Raw genomic sequence first — 24,791 nt, 5'->3', positions numbered from 1 at the left:
ATATATTTAGAATTATATATATATATACCATCATAGAATTACATTTTCAAAATTAGTTCCCTGGTCAGCTTACTGTGTAATCACCTTGTTACTGAAAGCACGTTTTTTTGTCTGCATGTTACTGCGAAGTCTGGAGTTTGCCACTGGAATATGTGTGTAATTCCACAGTGTTTAATTGGCCAGCTGTTATGTGTTGAGAGCAATCTGGTTTATCAAAGCTTTGCTGCTGTTCTGTGTTCATTTTATTTTAAAGTGGCACGGTGCTCACACAGAGAGCTGTCTTTCAATTAAAGCAATCAAATGGAAAGGTTAAATTAGGAAAATTAAATTGTGAAATAGAGCATGATAGGCAGTCACATTAGTAACTGGAATCGGAAAAAGTAAGAATTTTGCAATTTAAATAAATAATAATTCATAATTTAAAGACATTGTAAGGTAAGAGAATTAATTGACAATTAAATCATTTTTTTATTTGTTATTGGTTCAAATGAAACACTGAAAACATCTACAATTATTTCAGTAGCACACTCCGGCCTCCCTCCCTTGAAGAAAACGAGATAGTTTGTCTCAAGGGGTTTATTCTAAATGAATAAACTTGCACAACAACACACCACAGATACACAAAGCCGAGTAGCCCCATGTCAACTCCATAAATCCTTAAGTAGGAGAAACAGAGTTTTTAAATGAGTTAATTGATCTTGTGTGCAATGTGGTGCTTTGTGTGTCCTGCATATTGTGTTAAGATAGAGTTTTTCATTCATCCAGAGACAATTATTTTTGCAATGCCCTAGCAAAATTTAAGTGCATTTACAAGTGGAGAGAGAGGAGCATATAGGTGGAAATTAGTATTATTGAGTTTTTTGAACCCCTTTAGGATGTGTTGACATGTTATGTAAGCCTGAAACTTAGTGGTAATGCCAAAGCCTGTCTACAGAAAACCTTTTCAGTCCCTATTAAGCCCCATTGTACCAAATTTGGTTGTAGTTCCACTGGGGGTGATCACGGTCCAGTGCAAAATAAATGGGAGTCTTTGGAGCTAGATGGCTAAATTTGTCTCTTTCGCCTGATTGTTGTTGAGAAATCTCAGATTTGATTGCAGTTATTGCAAGTTTAACATGGATTATAGGTTGAAAGTTGAATGACCGAGTACTTATGTCCTTTCGATTTGTGACAGGTTGAGTCGTTTCCCATAACACCCTAGTATTCTGCTAATGAATGCTGATTGGTCAGTGAAGGACTGATTACGACCGGAGATCTTGCTCAATGGCATCCGAAACAGAGCCAGAATGTCTGAGTGAATATTTTGGCGTCTTGGTCTTTAAAACATTAGCAAACCTCTTTCTAGCACTTGTATTGACAGGCAGAGCCTAACCTGTGTCCGCTGTGTTGTCGATGCCTTGAGAGAAAAAAAGAAGTGACTCAGAGCTTGTCGTCAAGCCGAATCTCCTGCTGTATGATGTGTATGACTTCATTGACATTTTAAAACGCTTTTTAGAACAAAAAAGCCACTTTAAAAATGTTTAACATCCAGCAGGGGTATTGTCTTAGCAGTCACTTTTGAATGCAACATTCAAATTAATAGACAGAAAATTATATCCTGAGAAAAGTGGATTTTGAGGGGTATAGCTCCATAGAGTCCCCTTCATTCTGCACTGGCCTGTGAGCGCCCCAAGTGGAACTCTGGTGGAACTGCCACCAGTTCAGAAGCCGGAAGTATCTAGAGAGTGGAATTTCTTTCCTTATTAGAAATGCTTTGGTAACGCTCAGAACATACACATTTATGAAATAAACATGTTCACAGTGAACAATACCAAGACAACAACATGAAACATGGGTTCTACTTTCAAGATGAAGTGAACCTACTCTCAGTGAGAGTCAGTCAATTAACAGCCATGCTGGAAATCTCCAGACTGTCTCCATTTAGAGTACAGATGTTTTGCAAATTCAAAAGGAATTAAATTTTGACAAGATACATTTGCCATCATTGATCCGTCATGTTCCCCTAACAAGTAAATAACTCGTGCCCCGAGAATTTGGTGATTATTAAATCTACCTTGGCCCTCTGTCAGCGCTGTTTGGCGCTTGAATACCAATGCTGTATTTATCTTTCCTCCTGAGATCAAAGCAGTCAAGGAAAGCTCTGCATTACAAACATGACTTCTTCCGCTACATAATGACTCAACATCAGACTTTGCATATTCATGCATGATGTGAAGCCAGGTCTGTGCAGTATGTCCGCTCTGTGTATTCCCGCTGTAAAGAATGCAGAAATAAAATGTCACTACATTGTACCATATGTATGTGACTATTGAGAATAAAGTTAGTTTGTTGTTTTTTGTTAAAACATACAACCAGTGTAACAGTTTTCTTCCCTTTGTCAACTAATATGTACAATACCTTTTACTAACTGACTTAACTGACTCAACTATGATCATAAGATATATAGCTGTATTTAAAGTTGTCTACTTTATTATAGAGCTCTGAAGTTCTGCGGCCCTGGGGGACCTCCTCACCTGAAGCTTGTCATCGAGTGGGAGAACAAGACTAAAGAATGGTAAGCATTGTACACAATAATTTAACCTCTATGGACCTCTATGTGGAGTATGCACTGTTTAATGAAGAAGAACATGTTATGAGCGGAACACACACACACACACACACACACACACACACACACGCGCACCACACGCACGCACGCAACCACACCACACTGTTGTGGATGTCATCATCATGACATCATGTCATCAATTTATCTTTTGCACATTTCCCAGAACACACAATGATTCAATCCGTGTCTGTAAATGGCACAAACATACAGACTCACACTGGTCCAAACACTGCAAAAAAAAAAAAAGCTGCAGCTGATTGAAGCAATATGCCGTGTGTGTTGTGTGTGTGTTGTGTGTGTGTGTGTTGTGTTGTGTGGTGTGTGGTCTGTCCATCTCTCTCTCGCTCTCTCTCTCTCTCTCCTCTCTCTCGGCTCTCTTCTCTCTCTCTCGGTCCCTCTCTCTCTCTCTCTCTCTCTCTCTCTCTCTCTCTCTCTCTCTGTGTCTCTGTCTCTGTCTGTCTCTGTGTATGTGTGTTCCAGTCTATTTGGCAGCATCCAAGAAGAGGTGGTCAAGGATGCAGAGAGTGTGAGGAGCCAGCAGCAGCAGCATCTGCAGCAGCATAGCTGTACCTTGGACGAGTGCTTTCAGCTGTATACCAAAGAAGAACAGGTAAGAATAAATACAACACAACTATCAAGTAAACAACATACATTGTTATTCTCCCCTGCCACCTATCCTCTTTCTATCTTGGAGTCCTCTCCTGTCCAAAAACCAGACTAAATTCTAAATTGAAATTTACCTCAAATTTATCTCCCTCACACTTACACCAGCAGTGAATTCTTCTTTCAAGCCAGAGTGAATGGGGCCTAGAAAAAAATGGTTTCAGGTGGACAGCAATCACTCCTAAGCTGCAAAGTATGTAAGACTGCAGAATTTCAAAAGTTGAGAGTGGGTGAGTTGCTGTTTTATAGCCTAGTATGTTTTTTTTACATAACTAGGAATTTGCCTTGGTGTTGTGGTGCACAGCAGTCAAAAATACACACAGTAAGAGAATGTACAGGTACAACAAAAGTCTGAAATAGAGTGCGCGGTCAACACACCGAAGCAGGCATGAACGGTGTTATCTTGAGGTATAATTATGGTTTATTACGACTTCCATATTTTTTATAGATGCCAATATTTTTAAGAGTTATGATGACACCAAATGAATTACTAAGATCACTACAGTGGTTATATCATCACAAGACATTTCCACTGGAAGACAAATGATTATAATGAATTCATCACCTAACATGTAATCAGTAGTGTCTGAACCTTTTTTTATCTGCTCCTCAGTTTTCTGTTGCATGACTAAAACAACTTTTGAACCTACACATGTTTCACCAAAACAAGTTCCTGATTGAGCTGTTTGGTCCCATGACCGCCACGTATTGTTCCTGGGATATGGTCTATGCCTACAGCTTTCAGGATAGATGGGTTGCTGTTATTTTTATTTTTATTTTTTTAAAGCTATTGTGCATAGTTTCTGTTGCCCCCATGAGGAAGTAACGACAACAACACTGTTACGCACAGTCCCCGCCCCTCCTCCACACAGTCACTAGTAGCCAAAGAGGACACAGAGGATTAAAAAAACATGAGGGACTCTTCAGAAGTGGTAAATATCTTCACCCGAGTTGCTGCACGCGAAAGTCGCTGGACGACACAATCTTCTGAACATAGCAATACTGAGAAATACAGAGAGAGTTTTGTGGAGCTGATAATCTTAATTACCTTTGTAGCAACTCATTTGGCTATGGCTTGAATGTAACATTCATTAATATCAAAAAGCTTTAAATGTATAGCCATAGGATCGGATAGTCCTCATTTTGTGTCTTCGTAGCATATTTTTGTTCTGACAGTATGTCTTGTTGTCTGCATTTAGTTCTACTGATATAAAACACATTGCACTAAGGGCGTTCCAATTTTTAAATGACATATGTTGTCTTACAATTGATGAAGTGTCTCATTTTATAGTTTTTGTCTCCATGGATATCCTAAAAGCTTTTGCATTGTGACACATTAGAGCAGTGATTACAATGACCACACTGAGAACTACCAGGTCTGCAGATAGGTAGCTATGTACAAGCTCATCACTCAGGATTTAAAACTAAAAATAGGAGGTTCTGAGAAGATGTGTTGTGTTGAGAGATCACATTGCAGCCTGTTTCAATTTTTCCTGATGATATGTTTTATGTGATTGGCCTCTGTACTTAATTTTTCTCTCTCCTTATCCTATCTGGATATCTGCTTTTGTAGGAGGGTATGTCATTGTAATCCCCTCACTTTATCTTTAGCCTTTTGAACCACTGTCTTCTCATACCCTCTTTGGATAAATTGGCTTTCCATTTATTCAGCTTTATGATCAAAAACAAAATTTTATCGCAAATTCTCCTCAGTCTTTGATGTTGACCGAAAGGGATATTTTCTTTAAGATGCTTTGGATGACAGCTCTTTGCATGAAGTATAGTGTTACGGAAGGTTGGTTTCCTATAAATGGTGTTGTGCAAAAAAAACAAAAAAAAACATCTTCAAACCATTTCTCTGAATGTCTCTTAACTGTGTCTGTGGAATTTGTGGTTTTCTGGATAAAAGCATCTGTGCTCACTGTATCTACTCCAGTTAAAATAAAGGTTGCATTTCAGTTTGACGTAATACATTCAGCTGTTACAGATAAACAGGTCAAGGTTGGCAACCAGGCAGTTCAAGTCCAAGCAAAACTTCTACAAATGCAGATTCAAATATCGGAAGGTCAAAGCTTCCTGCGGGGTAAAAATAGCTTACATTGTGTGCATGTTGTTTTTATATTTTTTCCTTTTTTTATTATTATAAACGAGCCACACTTTTGTTGCAAACCTGTGCCATAGAGCTCTGCAGACAAAAGCCATTGGTATTTTCAGTTGACTGATCTGTTTGTTGTGCGTGTGTGAATGCTTGCAAAGTTCATTTGAAGAGGCATCATGCAGAGGCTGACATTTACTTTTGTATTTCGTTATAATTCCGGACATCGGTACAACAGCACTAACCGTGAATCAGTGCATCACATTATCTGTACAATAGAGAACTCTAAGACAACTAGATTCTGCGGACGACTTTGAACAAAATGTGATCCAGCTGTGCAGACATTCATCAGTAACTGTTGTCACTAACTAGATGACACTTGATTGCAAAGACCATCTGTTTTTATAAAAGCCTAAATTCCTAGATTTCTTTCCTTACATATCTTCTTTACGTGGGAGGAATAGGGAATAATAAGGAAACAAATGGAAAATCAAGGGAATTATTTTTATGTGTAGTGGCTTAGCAACCACATCTGTATTTGACAAATCTTTCTCTCATCAGAAACATATAAGAAGTATTTATTTCAGTGAGTATTGTAGTGGTGTTGCAGGAAGCAACTCCTCTGCCCTTGGAAACTTGCATCACACCAAAGCAGCAATTTGATGCTGACAGACAGGATTGTAAAGCTACAACAGGTTCTTCTCCTGCACAAATTATGTTTTGTTAAATGACGCATTAACATGAGACAAGGACATTTTCATTTCCTGATCTCATGTCATTAACACCTGCTTCCATATAAGGACAGCTTATCTGAAGTAAACATGTGACATTACATAATAATAGTAATTTATACTATTAATCCCTCAAGGGAAATTACAATGTTTTCACTCTGTTGTTAGAACACACATTACACACAGTATCTATACATGCACTAATGGAAAGATGTCAGAGAGAAGAGGCTGCAGATGTTGATAGACGGACGCCCCGAGCAATTGGGGGTTTGGTGCCTTGCTCAAGAGCGTCTTGGCAGTGCCCAGGAGGTGAACTGGAACCTCTCCAGTCACCAGTCCACCACCATACTTTGGTCCGTATTAGTTAAACTAGCAACACTTGGGTTCCCAACCCAACTCCTTACATAGTGAGCTACTGCCACCCTAAGTGATAAAATGACCACACACACTGTATGTATGAACATGGTACAATTTGACTTTCAACTTGTTTTGAATGGGTAACCATGTCATTAATTGGTTCATTGACTAATTCCAGCTTGCCCCAGATGATGCCTGGAAGTGCCCACACTGTAAGCAGCTTCAGCAGGGCATGGTGAAGATGAGCCTGTGGACTCTCCCTGACATACTGATCCTCCATCTCAAGCGCTTCCGACAGGTATGGGATCCTTAAAGTCTCTGGGGAAGACAGGTATTGTAGTCAAAACTTGCAATGACTGGTGGATGTGTAATGAGAAAGTCACAGACTTATCACCTAGTTCCTCTCAGCTCTACTGAGCATTTATGCATGCTTAATGTTTTGGGACAGATAGCTTTAGCAAAATAAAAGCTCTGATAAACCCATTGTACCTTATCAGAACCAGAGAGGTACATTTAGTGACTAGTTGGTGAACATAGAATATTGAGCCAGATATTTTCCTAGGTGTTGGTGCAGACAAGAAGAGTGTTGAATGCTGATGTATTTCCCATTTTGCTGTAGAGTATGTGAAAACGCAATTGTTAATACAATTCCCATAACAAGTTTACACATAAAAATTAAGTTTATATTGTGTATAAAGCTTGTTCTGCTGCCCCTAAGTGTCCCCTCCACAAAAAAGTCAATGATTGCAGCTTTAAAGGTCCCATAACATGGTGCTTTTTGGATGCTTTTATATAGACCTTAGTGCTCCCCTAATACTGTATCTGAAGTCTCTTTCCCGAAATTCAGCCTTGGTGCAGAATTACAGCCACTAAAGCCAGTCCCACAATGACCTTTCCTTAGGACGTGCCATTTCTGTGTCTGTAGCTATTGCCACTAACTGCCACTTTCCTTGTTTGAAAGCCATAATGTCTCTCTCTTTCTCATGGGCTGGCAAAGCAGAGAAAGAGGAGGTAACCTTGCGTCTTATGAACTCATAAGGAGCAAGATTCCAGATTGGCCCATCTAAGCTTCCATTTTCTCAAAGGCATATCACCATATCTAGCCACTGGGGGACCATAGGTTGGCTGGGGGGGACGTTTTTTAATGTTAAACAACCTCATAAAGTAAAACTTTCATGCAATGGGACCTTTAAGAAAGTTGAAACTTTAAGATTATTAGAATGATGTCCCTGCTTTCTGAATGTGTAAAACTACTGAAAACTTTCTACTGAAATACTGGCCCGCTGTAGGATGTCCGGTAAGAACTTGAACCAAAGATGTCTGACTTTGAGATCCAGAAAGATTTGTTTACAACTTGATCATGAAGTTAACTATGAAGTTGTATTTGACGTTACATGTAAAGTTGGATGTGATTAGTTGCTGCGTTCTGTCCCCTTCTCCTGTCTGACCACAATTGATTGGCAGGAGATCAAAACGATGACTCTTGTCACTGATTGGTCGATCATCTTAGGAGAGAGAGCAAGCGTTATTATGGCCTTCTGTGAGGAGTGAAAGTTCCAAAATGATCTGAACTGAATCAGTTCAGTCGCTAACTTAATTAAAGACATCTTGCATCAAATATTCTGCAGAGAATAAGGATTCAGGCTGTGACAGTTTAAGAGGATATAAGCGAGGAGTGAGATAAATGCTGAGCAAGAATGCATTGCAGTCAGGAAAATAATGAATAGACATACTGCAGGTATTGCAGAGCATACTGTTGACCAGTTGGATGGAAATTGCAACCACAAAACAAAATCCATAAAATTGCTCATCCTGAATGTGAATTTCTACAGCCAGACATCTTTTCAGCATATTTAGAAACAAAGAGTCATATCCCAGTGATTGAGACATATCCTGTGAATAAGATGTGTGTCAGTCACAACAGCCCTTCAACATCCAGCATCACCTTGGAAATGTTTTTTGATAACAACCTCAGGGACCTCAGCTGGAGAAATAAGAAAGGAATCAATCCTACATATCCTCTATCTGACCGGTAACACGTTTGTTTCTGTCTAGAGGCGCGGGATCGCATTGAACACTGCTGTTTACAACTGAAATGAATGACAAACAGTCTGCTGGTGTTCGTCTTTGGAGAAAGAGATGTCTTACCACACAGCAGGAAGATAAAGAAACACAAGTACTATTCAGTAATTGTGGTGGAATTCCCAGTTTACAAACTCATGTTGTGTATTTGAGACAGTGGTACCCCAGGTCTCATTCAGGTCAGTGCCAAACATAACAGCAGGAGGGACTAATCTGTCTCAGGCAGAGTGATAGTTCAATTCTATGTCTCCATAGATGACGGGAGACATAACCACTGTATTATAAAACAGTGCTGCCTCAAGCGCTCCTATCCCGCCATGTTCAGGGTAGGAAGTTAACACATAACACATACTCACATTCATACACACACACACACCTACGTTTAGGCTGCAGTAGGGTCAGGCTGACATTGTTTTCAGTCTGTGCTGTAGTGTTTGGGTTCATGATTTAGGTAAGCGTTTGTGTTAACGCCGCCCGCCATATCTTTATGTACATTGAAGGTTCAGCTAAATGTAACACCTCCAGCGTGAGTTTAAATACACCTACTGTACAGGAGAAGAGGAATTTCAGAAGTTGGGACTGCACTACTTTTTGCTGTTGAATCCTAAATTCTCCCCAATCAAGATTTTATTAAATGCTTCTGTGTAAGGTATCAAAATACCCCGAACCTTCTTCACATATGTGAATATGAACTGTGCTGCTCCTGAGTTTTTCCATAACATTAATTACCTGTAGCACATCAGCCACTGCTGCCTCACACCCAAGACACACACAAAAATGCTTCTCTTTATGCTGCCTCCTTCCCAAACGGCATGGCTCAGGATTTTATCCTCACTGCTCGGCTCAATGTATAACTATGCCACACTATAAGTAGACATGTTTTGATATGTCTTAACTTAAATGTCTTAACTTCAAAATACTCTGTGATTTATAAGCACCAACAATGCCTGCAACATCATATTTAGGCCCCCCTATCATTCTCTGGAACAAATCCAACAAACAATATTAGCATTCACAGGGAGCTCATTAGTATCCCCACACATGGCTGACATCAGGGACATCTAGATGTAGTAGCTGCCTTTTGTCCTGTTTGGCTTAAGTGCCTCTTTAGACCAAATAAATAAATATAATTATAACTAGATTTTTTTTAAACATACTGTAAATCAAAATATGTCTAATATGAACTTACACCTACCAATGAAACAAGTTCTAGCCAATCAGATGCAAAATAGGGCGGGTCCCAAAAAGCGAGAGTGCGGTGTGTAGTCTCCGTGGTAACGCGGGTAACAAGAGAATAAGAGGGAAAGGGTGGAGACAAGAAGCCGTTGGGCACTTAACAAGGTATTGGTATAATGCAAGATTGTTTCCATATATCAGGTAACACTTATGAGAGAAACAATGATTAAAAATACTTGAAAAAAGTTTTGCAACTGAAAAGTACAGCTTATTAATACTTTTGGAGACAGTCCATCTGGACCTGCTGCTTTGGTAGCTTTCAGCCTCATAAACATACCATATACTGTACCTCCTGATTGTTTGTTTGTAGGGTATAGTCATCATCCTCTGTGCTCCCAATCATTTCCTTAAGTCTGTCTTTCATCAGAAAAGTCTATTTTGTCGAATCTATTATAAAAATGATTTAGGTTATTAGCATATTCCCTTGTGCCATTTAAATGGAAACTATTCACCTTCACTTCCCCTGCATATCCACTCATTAACCTCATTCCTTCCCTGACTTTCTTCATATCATTCACTTTAAAATAATTTCCTATTTTGCATTTATACCGATATTTCTCAGTAGTCATTAAGTAAAAGCAAGTGGCAACCTCAGAGCCTTAAAAGTGAAGCCAATGCGACAGTGCCCTAAACCTGCATTCTTTATATTGGCCAGTGGTGTAAAAAGAAGGCTACCTTGATTGTGATTGACAGTGATCTAACATGGTGCTGTGCATATTTTCCTCGGGTTGTCTTTCAGATCCACCCCTTGCTGTTCCGTGCTTGTGTTTCGTTATTTTTTACCCTCATAGTGTTTAGAAACTTTCTTGTGGCAGCAATAGAGGCAGTTGGTCTGTTTTTGTTTTTTTTGTCTTGGGATCCTTTGCAGCTTCTGAGGTCGGGGTATGCAAAACCTTCCATCATGATACAGGGCTTTAATATTAAAGAATAATTAGAAGGGGAAATCTATAATTAATTACATTGCACAGGACAACTTCTGCTGCACTTTTAAGTGGTTTCAATCAGATTGTTGAATCTTTCAATAATACAAAGATCCTGTTGTGACAGTGGCTATGAATATGATTGAACGTTTCAACCTTTAGACACCTGTGCAGCTAGTTTTCTTCCTTCTTCTTTTTTCTTTGATGTGATATCACTTCTAAACTGTAATTTGTATTAGTGTTATATATCAAGCAAGTTTTATTTCTTTTGTTTGTTGCACCAATATTTTGATTGCTTTTGGTGTTGAATTCTTTTTAAATCCACTCCTCTGCTCATATGGACGGTACAGAGCCCCGGAGGTGACATAGAGAAAAAAAGAAGAAAAATAAAGGAGAAAAAAAAAATGTACTGGGGACAAAGACTAAACTCAAGATCTTGAGTTTCATGGTGGAAAAAATAAATAAATGAATAAATAAATGTAGCCTACTGGGGACTCAAGACCTTGAGTTTGAAAGTCAAGTACTCGCAAATAAAACTTGAAAAACTTAAAACTTGCAAAACAAAGTCAAGATCATGCAAAAGAGTTTGTCCCCAGTACATGTTTTTTTTGTTTGTTTTTTATTTTTCCCTCCATGGCTGTGGCTCCGTACAAATGTGTACTGTATTTAGTAATAAAATGAAATGTTGAAACAGGTAGGCGAGCGGAGGAACAAGCTGTCAACCCTGGTGCGTTTCCCCCTGACTGGTTTGGACATGGCCCCCCATGTGGTAAAGAGAAGTCAGAGTATGAGGAACCTGAACTCAGGGTCCTGGCCGCCGCCCTGGAAGAAGGCTTCAGGCCAACACCACCAACCTGCTGACATGATCCTCCCCCACGACTATCTGTATGACCTCTACGCTGTGTGCAACCACCATGGAGGAATGCACGGTGGACATTATACTGGTATGGAATTGGGTGATAAAATACATTTACAATGTAGTCATTCTTTGTTCTAAGGCTTTCTTTGCAACATTGTCAAATGAACAAACATGCTTAAACAATGAACCTCCAGTATTAGTTGATTCGTTGACAGAAAATAAATTGAAATATTAATATCAATAACTAATAATAATAACATTTTCATAATATCAGTAAAATACTAACATCTGGTGGAAACACTTTTACAAATATTAGCGGTTGTTTACTGTTTTTTTCCATTGGCTGTAGTTTTTGACTGTTGATCTGGCCAGCATTTTAACACCTCAAATAATTTTCAGATGGGACTTTATAGCTACTTTTAGCTAATCTAAGTTGCTTTTGATGATTTTAGTTCCTGTCTATTATTTGTTAATTTGTTGATCCTGTAAATGATTTACAACACGTCAGTCTGCTGCGCTGCTGCATTTTTAGTTTTAGTCATATCAACTGCTTTTTAGCACATCCTGACCATATTTTTCCAACAGTATCCCAGATTCTTTTAGACTTAATTATGAGCTAAATAGCCTGACACACTTTGTCATATTTTGGAAGAAAACTAGGGGCATGGAGAGGATTATGTTATGATTAGGATTTATTAGCAAATATGACAGCATCTTGCAACAGAGAACATACACTATGTTGTTACAGCCCTGTATTTGAGTGTCAAAAAACACAAAGTCACCAAGATAGCCAACATTTGAGCTCATGTAGAAATTTCTAAATTTCCGTGGATGAGGATTTGACAAACTTTTTTTATGTCCTCCTGGAATATGCATCAACAACTAAATCAGTGTCTTCAATGTTAACATCGTGATAAGTAGCACCACTCTTATTTCTTTCCTTGGCTCACTGCCTGCTTTCAGTCTCAGGACGCAGAAAGAATGTTGCAGGAGAGAGAAAATTCTTCCAAAAACAAATTCTTTATTTATTTTTTTGAATAAAAAAGACTGAAAAGTTCAAAAGTGTCCATTGGATACCCCTCTTTGACAATATGGGTCTCTAATGACCTTGAAACACTGGCCAATGAACTCTGGTCCTTCCCACACTGGCAGTTAATGCAAGTAGTCTAATTGCTCCCTGTGTGATATTTTTTCAGTAATTCCGAACAGTGTCCCAAACTGCCGGTGTTTGGAGCACTAATGAGGTCACCTCTTTGTTTATTATGATAGGTGGCCGCTTTGCATGTTCAAATTCTTTTCTATATTGTTTTACATCAACCGCTGTACAAAATTGCAATCATAAAAACATAATTGAACAGAATGAAGAGGCGGATTTAAAAATAAAACCCCTGCCATATTCTGAGGCAGAGTCATTTCTATTTTTAGTCAATTACATTCCTTCAGCTTTTAGAACACATTGGCCAGTATGCAGGTGATGTGTTCAGATGACTGGCAGGATGGAAATCTTGACACACTGGCTAGGCAAAGGTCTGTAATTGCAAGGAATGGTTGGTACGGACACAGCACTGCAACTAGTAGGAGAATAGGAGACAGCAGGAGATGAGGGGAGTGAAGCTGTCGTCTCTGTGACAGCCTGGTTGGCAGTTGCATCCTCTCTCAGGGTCTTTTATGGCATGGAGATGGAAGTGTGAGCCTTACGCAATATAATAACGACACAATGTTTTTTATGTGAAGCAGATTGTGTTTAATTAGTAGCTGTACATTGTAAATGAACAGGCGTGCTTCAACAATCTTCATGACAACATTGGTGGATTTCTTAGCTATAAATTATTCATATATTATACAGTTGTGTTCAAAATAATTGCAGTCCAACATCACTAACCTCATAAAACATATTTTTTGTTAGAAGTTATATTTCTAGATGGCAAATAATTTACCAGTAAGTGTTGTAGAGTCATAGAAAACTAACAGACTGCATGTCATGACCAACAGTCATGCTGCTCATTCTGTGTAATTGAATCTGTAATTGAAAGGGGCATATTCAAAATAATAGCGGTGTTGTGTTCGGTTAGTGAAGTGATTGATTCTGTGTAGAAACAGGTGTCAATTATGGCCCATATTTAAGGAAGGAAAGAAGCAAATGTTGTGCATGCTGGTTTTAGTGCTTTTCACACTGAAATACTCAGCAAAAAGGGTTGTTCCAGACATTGCTCTGAGGAACAGCAGACTTTTGATTAAAAAGTTGATTGGAGAGGGGAAAACATAAAGAAAATGATAGGTTGCTAAAAATGATTAAAAATACCTTGAAATGGCATCCAAAGCCTCAACGATGTGGGGAAAAAACAGTCAACCATTATTCGAGTGGATCAAAGAATAGCCAACCAGGCAAAGGTTCGGGGAAAATCAAAGAAGACATAAAGTTACCTGTGAGTACTGTTACGGTCAGAAGAAGGCTATGTGAAGCAAAGCTATCAAAGCTTTGCCCCCGCAAAGTCCCATTGCTGAAAAAACAACAACATACTGAATAGGTTGAAATTTGCCAAAGAACACATTGACTGGCAAAAGGAGAAATGGCGCAACATTCTGTGGACTGATTAAAGCAAAATTATTCTTTTTGGGTCTAGGGGCCACAGACAGTTTATCTGACGCCCCCTATGCACTGAATTCAAGCCACAAGGTAAAAATCATGTTATGGGGATGTTTCTCACACTGTGGCGTTGGGCCTATATATAATATACCAGGGATCATGGATCAGTTTCAATATATCAAAATACTTGATGAGGTCATGTTGCCTTATGCCTTTGAAATGGTTATTTCAACAAGACAATGACCCAAAACAGACCAGTAAGCGATTGAGGTCCAATTCCTGGACCTCAATCCCATAGAACACTTATGGGGTGGCATCAAAAATGCTGTTTCTGGGGCAAAACCCAGTAATGCAGAGGAATTGTGGAATGTAGTTCAATTGTCCTGGGCTGGAATACCTGTTCACAGGTGCCAGAAGTTGGTCGACTCCAAGCAACACAGAGAAGGCAATACTCAGAAATAATGGTTATGCAGCTAAATATTAGTTCAGTGATTCAAAGTAAAGCAAACCCTTGAGACATTTTTTAGTTTATACAGTAAATGTATGAGTTTGTAAAGAAAAATGCTTATACTGCTATTTTTTTTGAACAGCCTAATATTCCTTTTTCTTCACTTTCTGTAAATGTATACACAAACTTGATCAATTTTGGTCATATTTTGATTTGGAATTGAATGTGCATTGTTCACAATACATTGATATTATGAAATTAAAAGCTATTCTAAGGATTTTGAGCATAATTCACTTTTTTAATCACACTATTATTCTGAACACAACTGTACATGCAGCGGAACTGAAGTGTTGCATGACTTGATGTGAGCACTTTCTCATAATTGCCATTAAGTTACATATGTGCTGGTGTCCATTGTTTATATTTGTCATTTTCTAATCCAGCTTACTGTCGGAATTCAGTGGACGGGCAGTGGTACAGCTACGATGACAGCAGCGTAGACCTGGTGCCAGAAGAAGAAGTATGCACCAGAGGAGCCTACATTCTTTTCTACCAGAGACGCAACACCATTCCTCCATGGTCGGCCAATTGCTCCATCAGAGGTATGATATTGAATGATTACGCTGTATACAAATGTTTAGTTTTTTTGTCAGTAATACATGTTATTTCATGATGTGATTTATAATTGTTGCCAGTTGATATTAGTTGTCATAAAGTATTGGTAAATAGTAGTAAAGACTTCACATAGTTGTGAGGAGAAATTGATATTAGATGGAGTAACACAGACTAAAAAACAAAAAGAAACTTCCATCAATAAAATACAATTAAAGGGGCTTTTTTATTTTTCCTCTTTCATGGTAACATGCACACAGACCCCATTAATTGTTGCATGTACAGGGATGTAATACACGCAGGCTAAAGTATTTACCTGGCCAGCTCCCACAGAATACAGATATAGCACTGGACATATTGGAGAGGAGTGAACATGCAGGTGAAAACAATAAAAACTAAATTGGAAATTACCTTGTTTGATGTGTTTTTTGTAAGAGGCAGACACCCACTGTTGGAGTCTAGACACTGCCATCAGACGCAAAGCACTCACCATAGCGCTCAACCCCAGTCACCCCCTGAACTCATGCTTCGCTCTACTCCAATCCAGCCACTAAAAGAGACCTTTGATTTGTAAGGCATTTTAGGTTGTTCCCACTTGTTTGCACATGTACAGTACATTCTACCAACACAGAACAATGTTCTGTGGTTACAATGTTCTGTGGTTACACAAGCAGTCTTTTTGCCCCCACACATATTTGTTGGTGGCAACAAAATATTCCTCCCAATATATTTTTTAAAGCACGTGAACAACAGCATACAATAGACTAATAACACCCCTACAGCGTATAGTAGTCCTAGAATGATGCTAGCCCAGCAATGTCAAACACCGGCTTAAAGGCACAGTGGGGAAGGCAGAGAGTCGCTAGAAAATCACCTTAAATTTTGTGACTGTAGGGAAAATTTAGATGTGTGATTTGTAATTAGAATAAAACTGTGTAATATCACACCCAATGGTGAGATCTTGTTCATTTGATTTATGCTTTTAATGACAGTATTTATTCCATACTGTGCTTCTATACCCAGGTGTGATTAAACATGCATGAGTCACTCTTCACATCATATTTTGAAAAGGCCTGGTATTGGCTTTGTTAGCATAAGTTGTAAACGTATTCAAAACATATTTGAAAGGAAATGTTACAAAAAAAAATCCATCCCATGCAGGGTCGCAGGGGGGCTTGGAGCCTCTAGTCTGGCCTCCAGCCTGTTAGTGTATACGTTACTAAAAGCCATCAGAAAAATGCATGCATTCAGAAAGTACTACCAGAGGAAAAGGCAAACAGGAAGAACAGAGGACACAGAGCGGGGAAAGTTTATTAAGCGCACCATTACAATTCAGGTAGCATCTGGTCGTGGCTTCTGTAGTCGGGTGCATGCACACACCGGTACTACAAATGTCAGAAGGGCTTCTGATTAACCTTTATCATTGAGTTACATATTTTCTTCACATGATGTTCTTTCGTAGTTCAGTTTGTCCACCTTAAAAATGTCAAGTACTGTAGAGTGTATGTCTTCATCTGTAGATCTTTAGCTTTGTAAAAGCAATGTATGACAATGTATAATATTAAAGGCATAATGTGAAGTACACTAAGCCGCTACAGTATGTGTTCGCTCTGTCCAACCACATACGCGTGTGTGCGTGTGCGCGTTAAACAAACTCAGATCCATCTAAGGTTGGAAGACTCGTTTCCTCAGGAGAGTACTTTGGAAATTATTTTTTCCCTCTCTACACAGTAAAAGCTGGGCCTTCTTGAATCAGATTGTTTAAATAGAATAAAGTACAATAGAATATCTTTGTCATTGTTAATTACGAGATTGCAATCACTGTATCAATACTAAATAGATATGGTAAAGGTAAAAACAACAATGTACAAATAAAGGTAAGAATAGTAATAAAATGAGAGTAAAGTTATAAACAGTAAAAGTTTTACAAGTAAGTATCCGTCAGTAATAGCCAGGGAATGGCAATACATTGGCAGTAGAGTTATAACATAACAGTAACTGGTAGTATTGAAATATTGCAAATAGCTTGGATCAAAGTAGGGATACATCCAAAGATTAAGGCAAATTAGGGTCTAGCATTATACAACGTCAGATACTCAAACATACACTGGTTTAATCAGCTGTTGGTCACTTCTTCCCAGTAGTTTAGTTAACCTTAAATGCATTGAAAACCTATTTTCTCCGTCAGCTACTTACTATGAGGCTGAGCGCAACCTGAAAACATACGGTTTGTGTTTTTTAATCGCTTTTCTCACTGGTTGAGATGGATGGGGTTCAGTTGAAAAAACGGGATGTCACCTGTTCTCGACCAGAATTTAACAGCTTTTGAATCAAAGTGTAATGACAGCTGACTTTTTTCATTGTTTAACTTGTAATAAATAATAACTATGATTTTTGAAAACGTTGATGTTTATTTAGTCATGAATATTTAATGTTTTAGAGAAATACTTAAGATTTGTTTAAGATTTTAAATTGAAGAGGTGTCCCCCTTTAATTTAAATTGTATTATTTATGTATACTACAGGTATTGTTATATAATATACTTGTTTATTTCCCCCAACAGAACATTAAAAAAAGTCTAAATGTTATGCATATTGTCTAGTCAAAATTGACTTATTTGACATTGACTGCTACAGAGCCATGTCCATCCATGCACAATAAACTCCTTTAGGATTAGTACAAAACATCATTTTTTAATTTGTGGCTAAGTCAGGTGTGACATTTTGTTCTAAAAGTTTGAATTGCACCTCATTAATCAATACACTTTTCAGGTAGGCAGTTTTTTTAATTAAAATATCTTCTCAAAAATGTCAGATAAGGCTGTTGCTTTAGCAACATCTTTAAAAATATGTGCAAATATTGTGATAATGATTTTATTGATGGAAAGGAAATGTAGCATACAGAAGTTATATGAAGATAAACATGTATGCACAACACACAGCTGCTCAAAAATCTATTATAGAAAAACTTGCAGTTTCAGTGAGCATACAGTATTTAATTCCCTCACTATTTAATCTTTATTCCTTCTTTTCCCAAGGAAGTGAGTGACAGACAGAAATAATAGACAATTTAAAAATCTTTGTGTGTGAATGAGCAGACACAAGGCAGTGGTAAAAATAGCTTCAAATGCCCTAAAGTCCAAGAGTCTAAAAAGTCAACATAATATCTAAAATGCATTTAGAAAATATTGAATATTGAAAATAAAATTTCCTTTTGGCTAATAAAAAAATATAACCCTTCAGAAGTATTTAGTTCAGGGGAAAAGGTTTACATAACAACATGGTTATTATTATGTAAACAGAGATGATACATTTAAGGGATTAGAACATCTGTGTGTGTGTGTGTGTGTGTGTGTGTGTGTGTGTGTGTGTGTGTGTGTGTGTGTGTGTGTGTGTGTGTGTGTGTGTGTGTGTGTGTGTGTGTGTGTGTGTGTGTGTGTGTGTGTGTAACATTACAGTCCACATAACTCCATACATTTATGAACATATATGAAACATGACTCAACACATTTAAAGTATACTGTATTTATGAAAGTATATAGTCTACGTATATGAAAAGACAGATTCCCATAATGCCTGGCAGTCTACAAATATGATGCTCCAAAAATATGATGGTATAGGTCATAGTTTTTTGTTTTTTTATATCTATGGTTCTGTCACATTGTACATTCATAATTTGTGGTTTAAAATGCATCCAGCAATATTATAGTAGTGCAATGCTTAATTGGTGCAGTACTCTTAATATGGTTTATATCCGCCCTCTGATCCCTCTGTGTGTTTCACAGGATCCACAAGTTCATCAGTGTCAGACCACTGGCTAATCCGGCTGACAGGGGATAGTCAGAGAGGCAGTCTGGTCTCTCGATCCTCCACCACCTGCCCATCTTCATTACCTGACTCGCCCGAGTCTCCGGTCTTTCTTGAAAATGGTTCTAAAGTGGAAAGAGGTAAGGGGCCAAACTCAGTATTTGCCCTAATCAGTTCAAGTTCTTGTTGGTTGTTCATTTCAAGATTAATTAAAAACTAAAATGTAAATGTAAACATTTTCCTCTCTACATAATTGTTAGGGGGGTTTGAGAGAAGACCATTTATCAGGGGTCTTCAGGGACACAGCGTGAGCATGAGAGCCCCCAGCAAGCCCAGGGACACCCTAAGCAAAGTGTTTCCCCTGCGCTGGTCCTTTGGTTCAAAGGACATGCGTAAACCTGAACAAGTGCCTCCATCCGTTCAAGATCCTTCCCCTGTGGAGCTGGTACAGTACTTGGAATCTGGCCGGCGGCCCCGGTGCACAAAGGATCCAATAGTAACGTTGATGAGCGACCCACGCATTACAAAGGCAGCTGCTGAGGGCCGGGCTTCAACCAATGTCCGATCTTCCAGTGTTGGGAGCTTACATTTTATGAATAAGGCAGGGGATGAGCTGCCACCTGAGTCTCCACAAGTCCCAGAGGGCCAGAGGAGGCCATCAGATAAGACATCCAGCTTGAGACGCAGGAAGGGGAGCCAGGCAAGAGATGAGAGCACCACCAATATCAGCAGTAGCTCTAGCAGTAACACCCTCACCAGGATAAAGGACACCAGGAACCAAAGCTCCTCCAAAGCTTCCCAGGATACTACTGAGACAAAAAGGACTTCCAGTGCTGGAGTTCAGCCCAGCTACAGCACTCCTAGCCTTAATGATGGGACCCTGAGGAGACAAAAAGGGGACACAGGGTCTGATAAGGAACACCGCGGTGCATATGAAGGAAACTCTAAGACCAAGAAGGGAGAAGTGCCCAAGAGCCATGAGGGACTGCTCTCCTTCTTTAAAGGTAACTTCCTGAAGAAGGATAAGGACTCAAGGAAGTCCAAGGAGGGTGAGTCAGGGAAAGAAGGAGTTGAGGAAGGAGGCAGGAGGACTCACTCTAGGCTGTCACTGTCCAACGGAGCAGCAGGAGGAGGAACTGGGGTGGAAGGAGGCAGGTCTAATGGCTCTGGGCACATGGGCAATGAGCTGTCAAACGGGAAGGTGGGACTAACCACGGCGGAAATCAAGCGCTCGCAGAGCTCCTCCAACATCCCCACCAAAGCGGAGCAGAGTATGCGTAGGACAGCATCTTTGCATCGTAACGGGATGTCTACTGCCCCAGCACCATCACGCAGCCTGACAACAGACAAACCGTCTTACGGCACCTTGCAGAGGACTCGTTACAGCACGACCTCGCTGGGACGCAAAAGGACAGTCCCAGAGTCCAGCTTCTGACACGCCGATATTCCAGACATCCATTCCACACACACACAAAGCCTTTTATATGTCATAAAGTGAATGATGTCCAACCTCTGAGATCAAAGCAATAGAGCTCCATTCACAGTGGTACACCTTTTTGTCCCCGGGGAATGAACTGTCTCCAGTGGCCTGCACCATTGAGTTGAGAGACACGGAGTAAAGGAAGGATCCTTTAACGCTGGGATTTAAAGAGCAGAATGAAATGATATCCATCAAATGTCAGATGGGAGTCCATTTTTTTTTTTTTTATTACTTCAAACAAGTGCCTGAGCAACTAATATGCAGTTTAGACCAATGAGTGTGTCTGTTTAGCACTGGAAACAAGAAATATATCACACACACACACACACAAGCATATTATCCGCATTTGTGTCTTATAACTATAGTGTGAGTGTTGGAATTTATCACTACATTTTGAATTCCCTTGGTTGTTTGTCACACTGATAGTGTTCATTTATAAGAATGTAATGGGTCCACTTGATTAATGGTTGTGCTTTGAGGCTGCAGTTTACGATTAACATCAATTCTTTTATCTTTAATCTGTTCAATGTTTATTTAAAATTCTTTACACACAAAGCAGGTTTTTTAGAAACACATTGACTTGTCCCCATGCTACCCAGATTGCAACTGTTGTTTATTCCATGTGAAAGATTATAAGGACGAGTCACACTTTGTCTACTGTGAAGTGTAATATTAATGCAATATCCACTCTTAGAAAATGTTTTGCACCTTGTTATATGACACCAATTAACCATATTGAATTGCATTCATGGTGTTTATTTTCAATTATTCTTCAATTATTTTGGTGTAACCAGTTTATTTCTCTTAGTTTATGATTTCCTGTGTCATGGAAATGTTTTTTAGCTGTGGGATATGTGATCCGTTGACCACAATTAGCACAGCAAGAGAGTGTGGCTTTTTCTCAGAATGTGGCTGCATCACATGCTGTTCTATTGAAGCTGTGTTTGTACGTAGCTGGTCTAAAAATACTCCTTTCTCTTTGATTGTGAGGGGTTTTCACAAGAATCTGACATTCACTGATGTTCATTTTTTTTCAAGTATTGCACCCTGATATTGACCACATTTGGCCAGTTAACAGGAAAGAAAGATACTCCATACAACACCAAAATGGATGCTAAAATGCAAGATGCAAAGAGTGTCAGTGTTTTAGGGTGAGGTCTTTCCTTTAAATATGCCTAGTCTGAATAATCTATATATAGATATATACTGTATGTATTTACTGCTTGTTTTCTTTTAGCTAACACAAGCTAACTAGTACTAATTAACTGTCAACTGAGAATTGTGCCAAGAAGATCCTTCTAAGTGTCTACATCCATCCCTTGTTACAAATGTAATGTAACAAAATGTACAGTCCATCTGACACTAAGCTCCGCCCATGGATCTTAGTGTTGATCTTAATCTTCCATACTAAATAGAAAGAACTGCAATGTTGCAGTTATTTTGTGAATCCGGAATAATGAAGGTTTTTTTGTGCACTTTGTCTTTTCACAGGTTAGAGTATGACGATAAATTATGACAGTATTTATGTCCTGTGAGCGTGAGTTATACTCTACAACATTTATTTTGGACTCTATGGAGGCACATGCAAGCACATTGAATTTACTTTAGTGTAATCTGTTTTATTTTCACGTTACTACCTTTTTTCCCAATATGCATGGGCTTCACATCTACACGGTTAGCTTTTTACGTGTACAACATGTAATACTTAGTGACCCTACATTAATGAAAATTGTTGAGTTCCTATTCACTAGCCTGCTTCTAATTCTGGTCGAACTGTGACGGTATAACAGGCTGGCTGGATCTGCTCAAAGGCTGCTGCAGTGATATTTTAATGTTGTATGTGCACAGATATTTCCCATGATGCCTTCTCAGGTTCTACACATGTATGGCCCCTCATTAATATTTGCACAGTGCTGAGATTTCACTCGCACATTACACATAAGGGGATCTCGTAAGTAAATAGCACTACTGCTAATGCTAAACTCAATGGCATAGCTGTTTTTTAAAAAATTGGCCGTCTTGTGAATATTTTACTGACAGGGTTATTTATGTTACATATCTTTGTATTTAAGTCGGGAAGCTGCTTTTGTTCACTTCTCACCAAAAATAAACACATTAAAACACTGACCCTGAAGTAGGTGGTGATGGAAAACATACAATATACTGTAGTATAAGTTCATTAAGCTATATATGTAAAGCATATAGTAAAATGTCAGCCTCAGAAGTACTGTAGCTGTGTACAACTAAGCAGTCAACACGTGTTGATGGTGTATTCACCCTCATAATCCAGTGTATTAAAGTTCAAATATAGAGGACATTGAATAACCCTCAGTATTTGCAAGCCTCCTCTATGATTAATCATTAAGAATATATTTAGCCTTTATATATATAGCCTTTTTTTTTTTCTCCTATCCTGGAATGTCTGTGGTAGAGCCAGACCTTACTCCACAGCGCTGTGGAGATAGGTCTGGCAATATGTGGCAATTGCGGCAACTATGTAAATAACAACAGCTGAACTCCGCCATGTCATGGTGTAGCACATTTGAATGCTTATGTAGAAAATTTACACTAATATTGACATTTGAATATCATGCTTTTTTATTGTGTTTTATAAAAGCATCAATGCAGCCTTGGAAATCTCCACTGACTCAGAGAAATTGCGCAAGCAAAACCTTAAACGTGTAATTTGTTTCAAATGCTGTGTTTTGTTTAAAGTTTGTCACAATTGAACAGTTGGATCTCACAATATTAATACTATACAAATTGTACCAAGCAGTATCACAGTTACACTTCAGAATAAACAAGCATGTTATTGGGAAGCATATTTATTGATTGAATTCAAAAATGAATGTTTTCTATGCAGATCATTTGTATGTAGCACATTGCTTCATTGCTTGAATTAGTATTTTCTCATGTTTCCGTCCGGGGATACAATCTTCTGTTTCTTGTTAACAATGACACTAGCACCTCTTACAGTCTATGGCATTACATTCTTTACTTCAGAGGTGAGAGTTTATCACATTGTGCAGGAGCATTTTAGGCCTTTATTTGTATTGGACAGCTGAAGACATGAAGGGGGGGGGGGGGGGGGGGGGGGGGGGGCCGAAATTCAGCAAAGGGCCTCAGGTTGGAGTCGAACCTGCTGCCGATGCATCAAGGAGTAAACCTCTTTATATAGGGGTGCCAGCTCTACCAGGTGAGCTACTAAGGCGCCTTTGTGTTAAATGTTTGGATAGCTTCTCATCTGACTAAATTGCTGTTGTCATAGTGAATGTTTGAATTAGCTTTGGCTTTGGCTTTTTTTTCAGCACCTGCAGTGTACAGAAACTTTCAACAACACCCATAAACCTTCTTAGAAATGACTTCCTCAAATTTGTCTGTGCACAGATGGCATTATCGTTTAACATTTTTTCATGTTGATTCACTTTGCAGAGCAGGGTGAATAATCTTGAATAGATGTCCAAATCTAAAAAGGTTTTATTGAAAAGTAATTCATCTTCCTGCAGGCATTAGTCACAGCTTTAAATAATCATACACTGTCTGGTACATTATAACCCTGATTTTTTTAGCTGTTTTAAGGCTGTTATTTTATTTCTTTGAGTGAAGCGAGTCTCAAGTGACTATAAGCAATAATAATTCAATGTCTCATTCATTTGTGTTGATCCCCCAGTTTTGACTCTGAAATTTTGATAGTAAAACATGACATGGGCAAATATTGAGGAAGTCAACCACAACAGTTGTTCTCCAAATAGAAACTTAACATTGAACACACTATTAAAAACACAAAATGGGATGCTTTATTTTCTCCTTAGAATGTCAAGAGGGATTGATGTTGACTTTGTTTTGACAGCAGCTGCTATTTGGTTGTCTTTAACTGTGAGTTTACCGAGCCTGAATGGATTCACAAAGACTGCCATTTTCAAGCAGAGATGGGAGTAACATATTCTACAAAAGCAAGCCAGCAATCCCTTTAATCACACAAGTTACACATAATGGTTGTCACTGCAACTTAAAGTGACAAAAGACAGCTGTGGCTTTCTATTACCAAACAAAATAACCAATCTGTGTAGAATCTGGTCTGTAGTGATGCCCATACTGAAATGGTGTGCTTTTTCCTTAATGTGTGAAAAAACGATACTATTAGTGCATTGTACTAAAAAGAAGAAAGAAGTATTTGACAGAAAAAAACTCTGTTCATTTGACTTCTATATATTTGAGCGACCCTTATGTTATTAGTATAATGGGTATGATTACAGTACAGAAAAAAATCATTTTAGACACTGGCCGAAATCAATTATGTTCATTTT

General features: G+C 38.7%; 1 protein-coding gene across 1 annotated transcript in view; it reads left to right on the top strand.

Annotated features, from left to right (window-relative positions):
• The window catches only part of usp43a (ubiquitin specific peptidase 43a), a 106,738-nt gene extending 83,596 nt beyond the window's left edge, over nucleotides 1-23,142 (top strand). The window contains exons 10-16 of the mRNA XM_032536736.1: nucleotides 2,477-2,554; nucleotides 3,089-3,218; nucleotides 6,633-6,752; nucleotides 11,387-11,636; nucleotides 15,030-15,188; nucleotides 18,983-19,144; nucleotides 19,265-23,142. Coding sequence (XP_032392627.1) covers nucleotides 2,477-2,554; nucleotides 3,089-3,218; nucleotides 6,633-6,752; nucleotides 11,387-11,636; nucleotides 15,030-15,188; nucleotides 18,983-19,144; nucleotides 19,265-20,439 — 2,074 coding nt within the window. The 3' untranslated portion in view covers nucleotides 20,440-23,142. The remainder of the gene's footprint in view (nucleotides 1-2,476; nucleotides 2,555-3,088; nucleotides 3,219-6,632; nucleotides 6,753-11,386; nucleotides 11,637-15,029; nucleotides 15,189-18,982; nucleotides 19,145-19,264) is intronic.
• The last annotated feature ends 1,649 nt before the right edge of the window (nucleotides 23,143-24,791 follow it).

Source organism: Etheostoma spectabile, chromosome 2 (genome assembly GCF_008692095.1).
Source record: "Etheostoma spectabile isolate EspeVRDwgs_2016 chromosome 2, UIUC_Espe_1.0, whole genome shotgun sequence".
Lineage (NCBI taxonomy): Eukaryota > Metazoa > Chordata > Actinopteri > Perciformes > Percidae > Etheostoma > Etheostoma spectabile.
The sequence above is the reverse complement of the archived record's forward strand: the minus strand, read 5'-3'. Positions and strand labels throughout refer to the sequence as shown.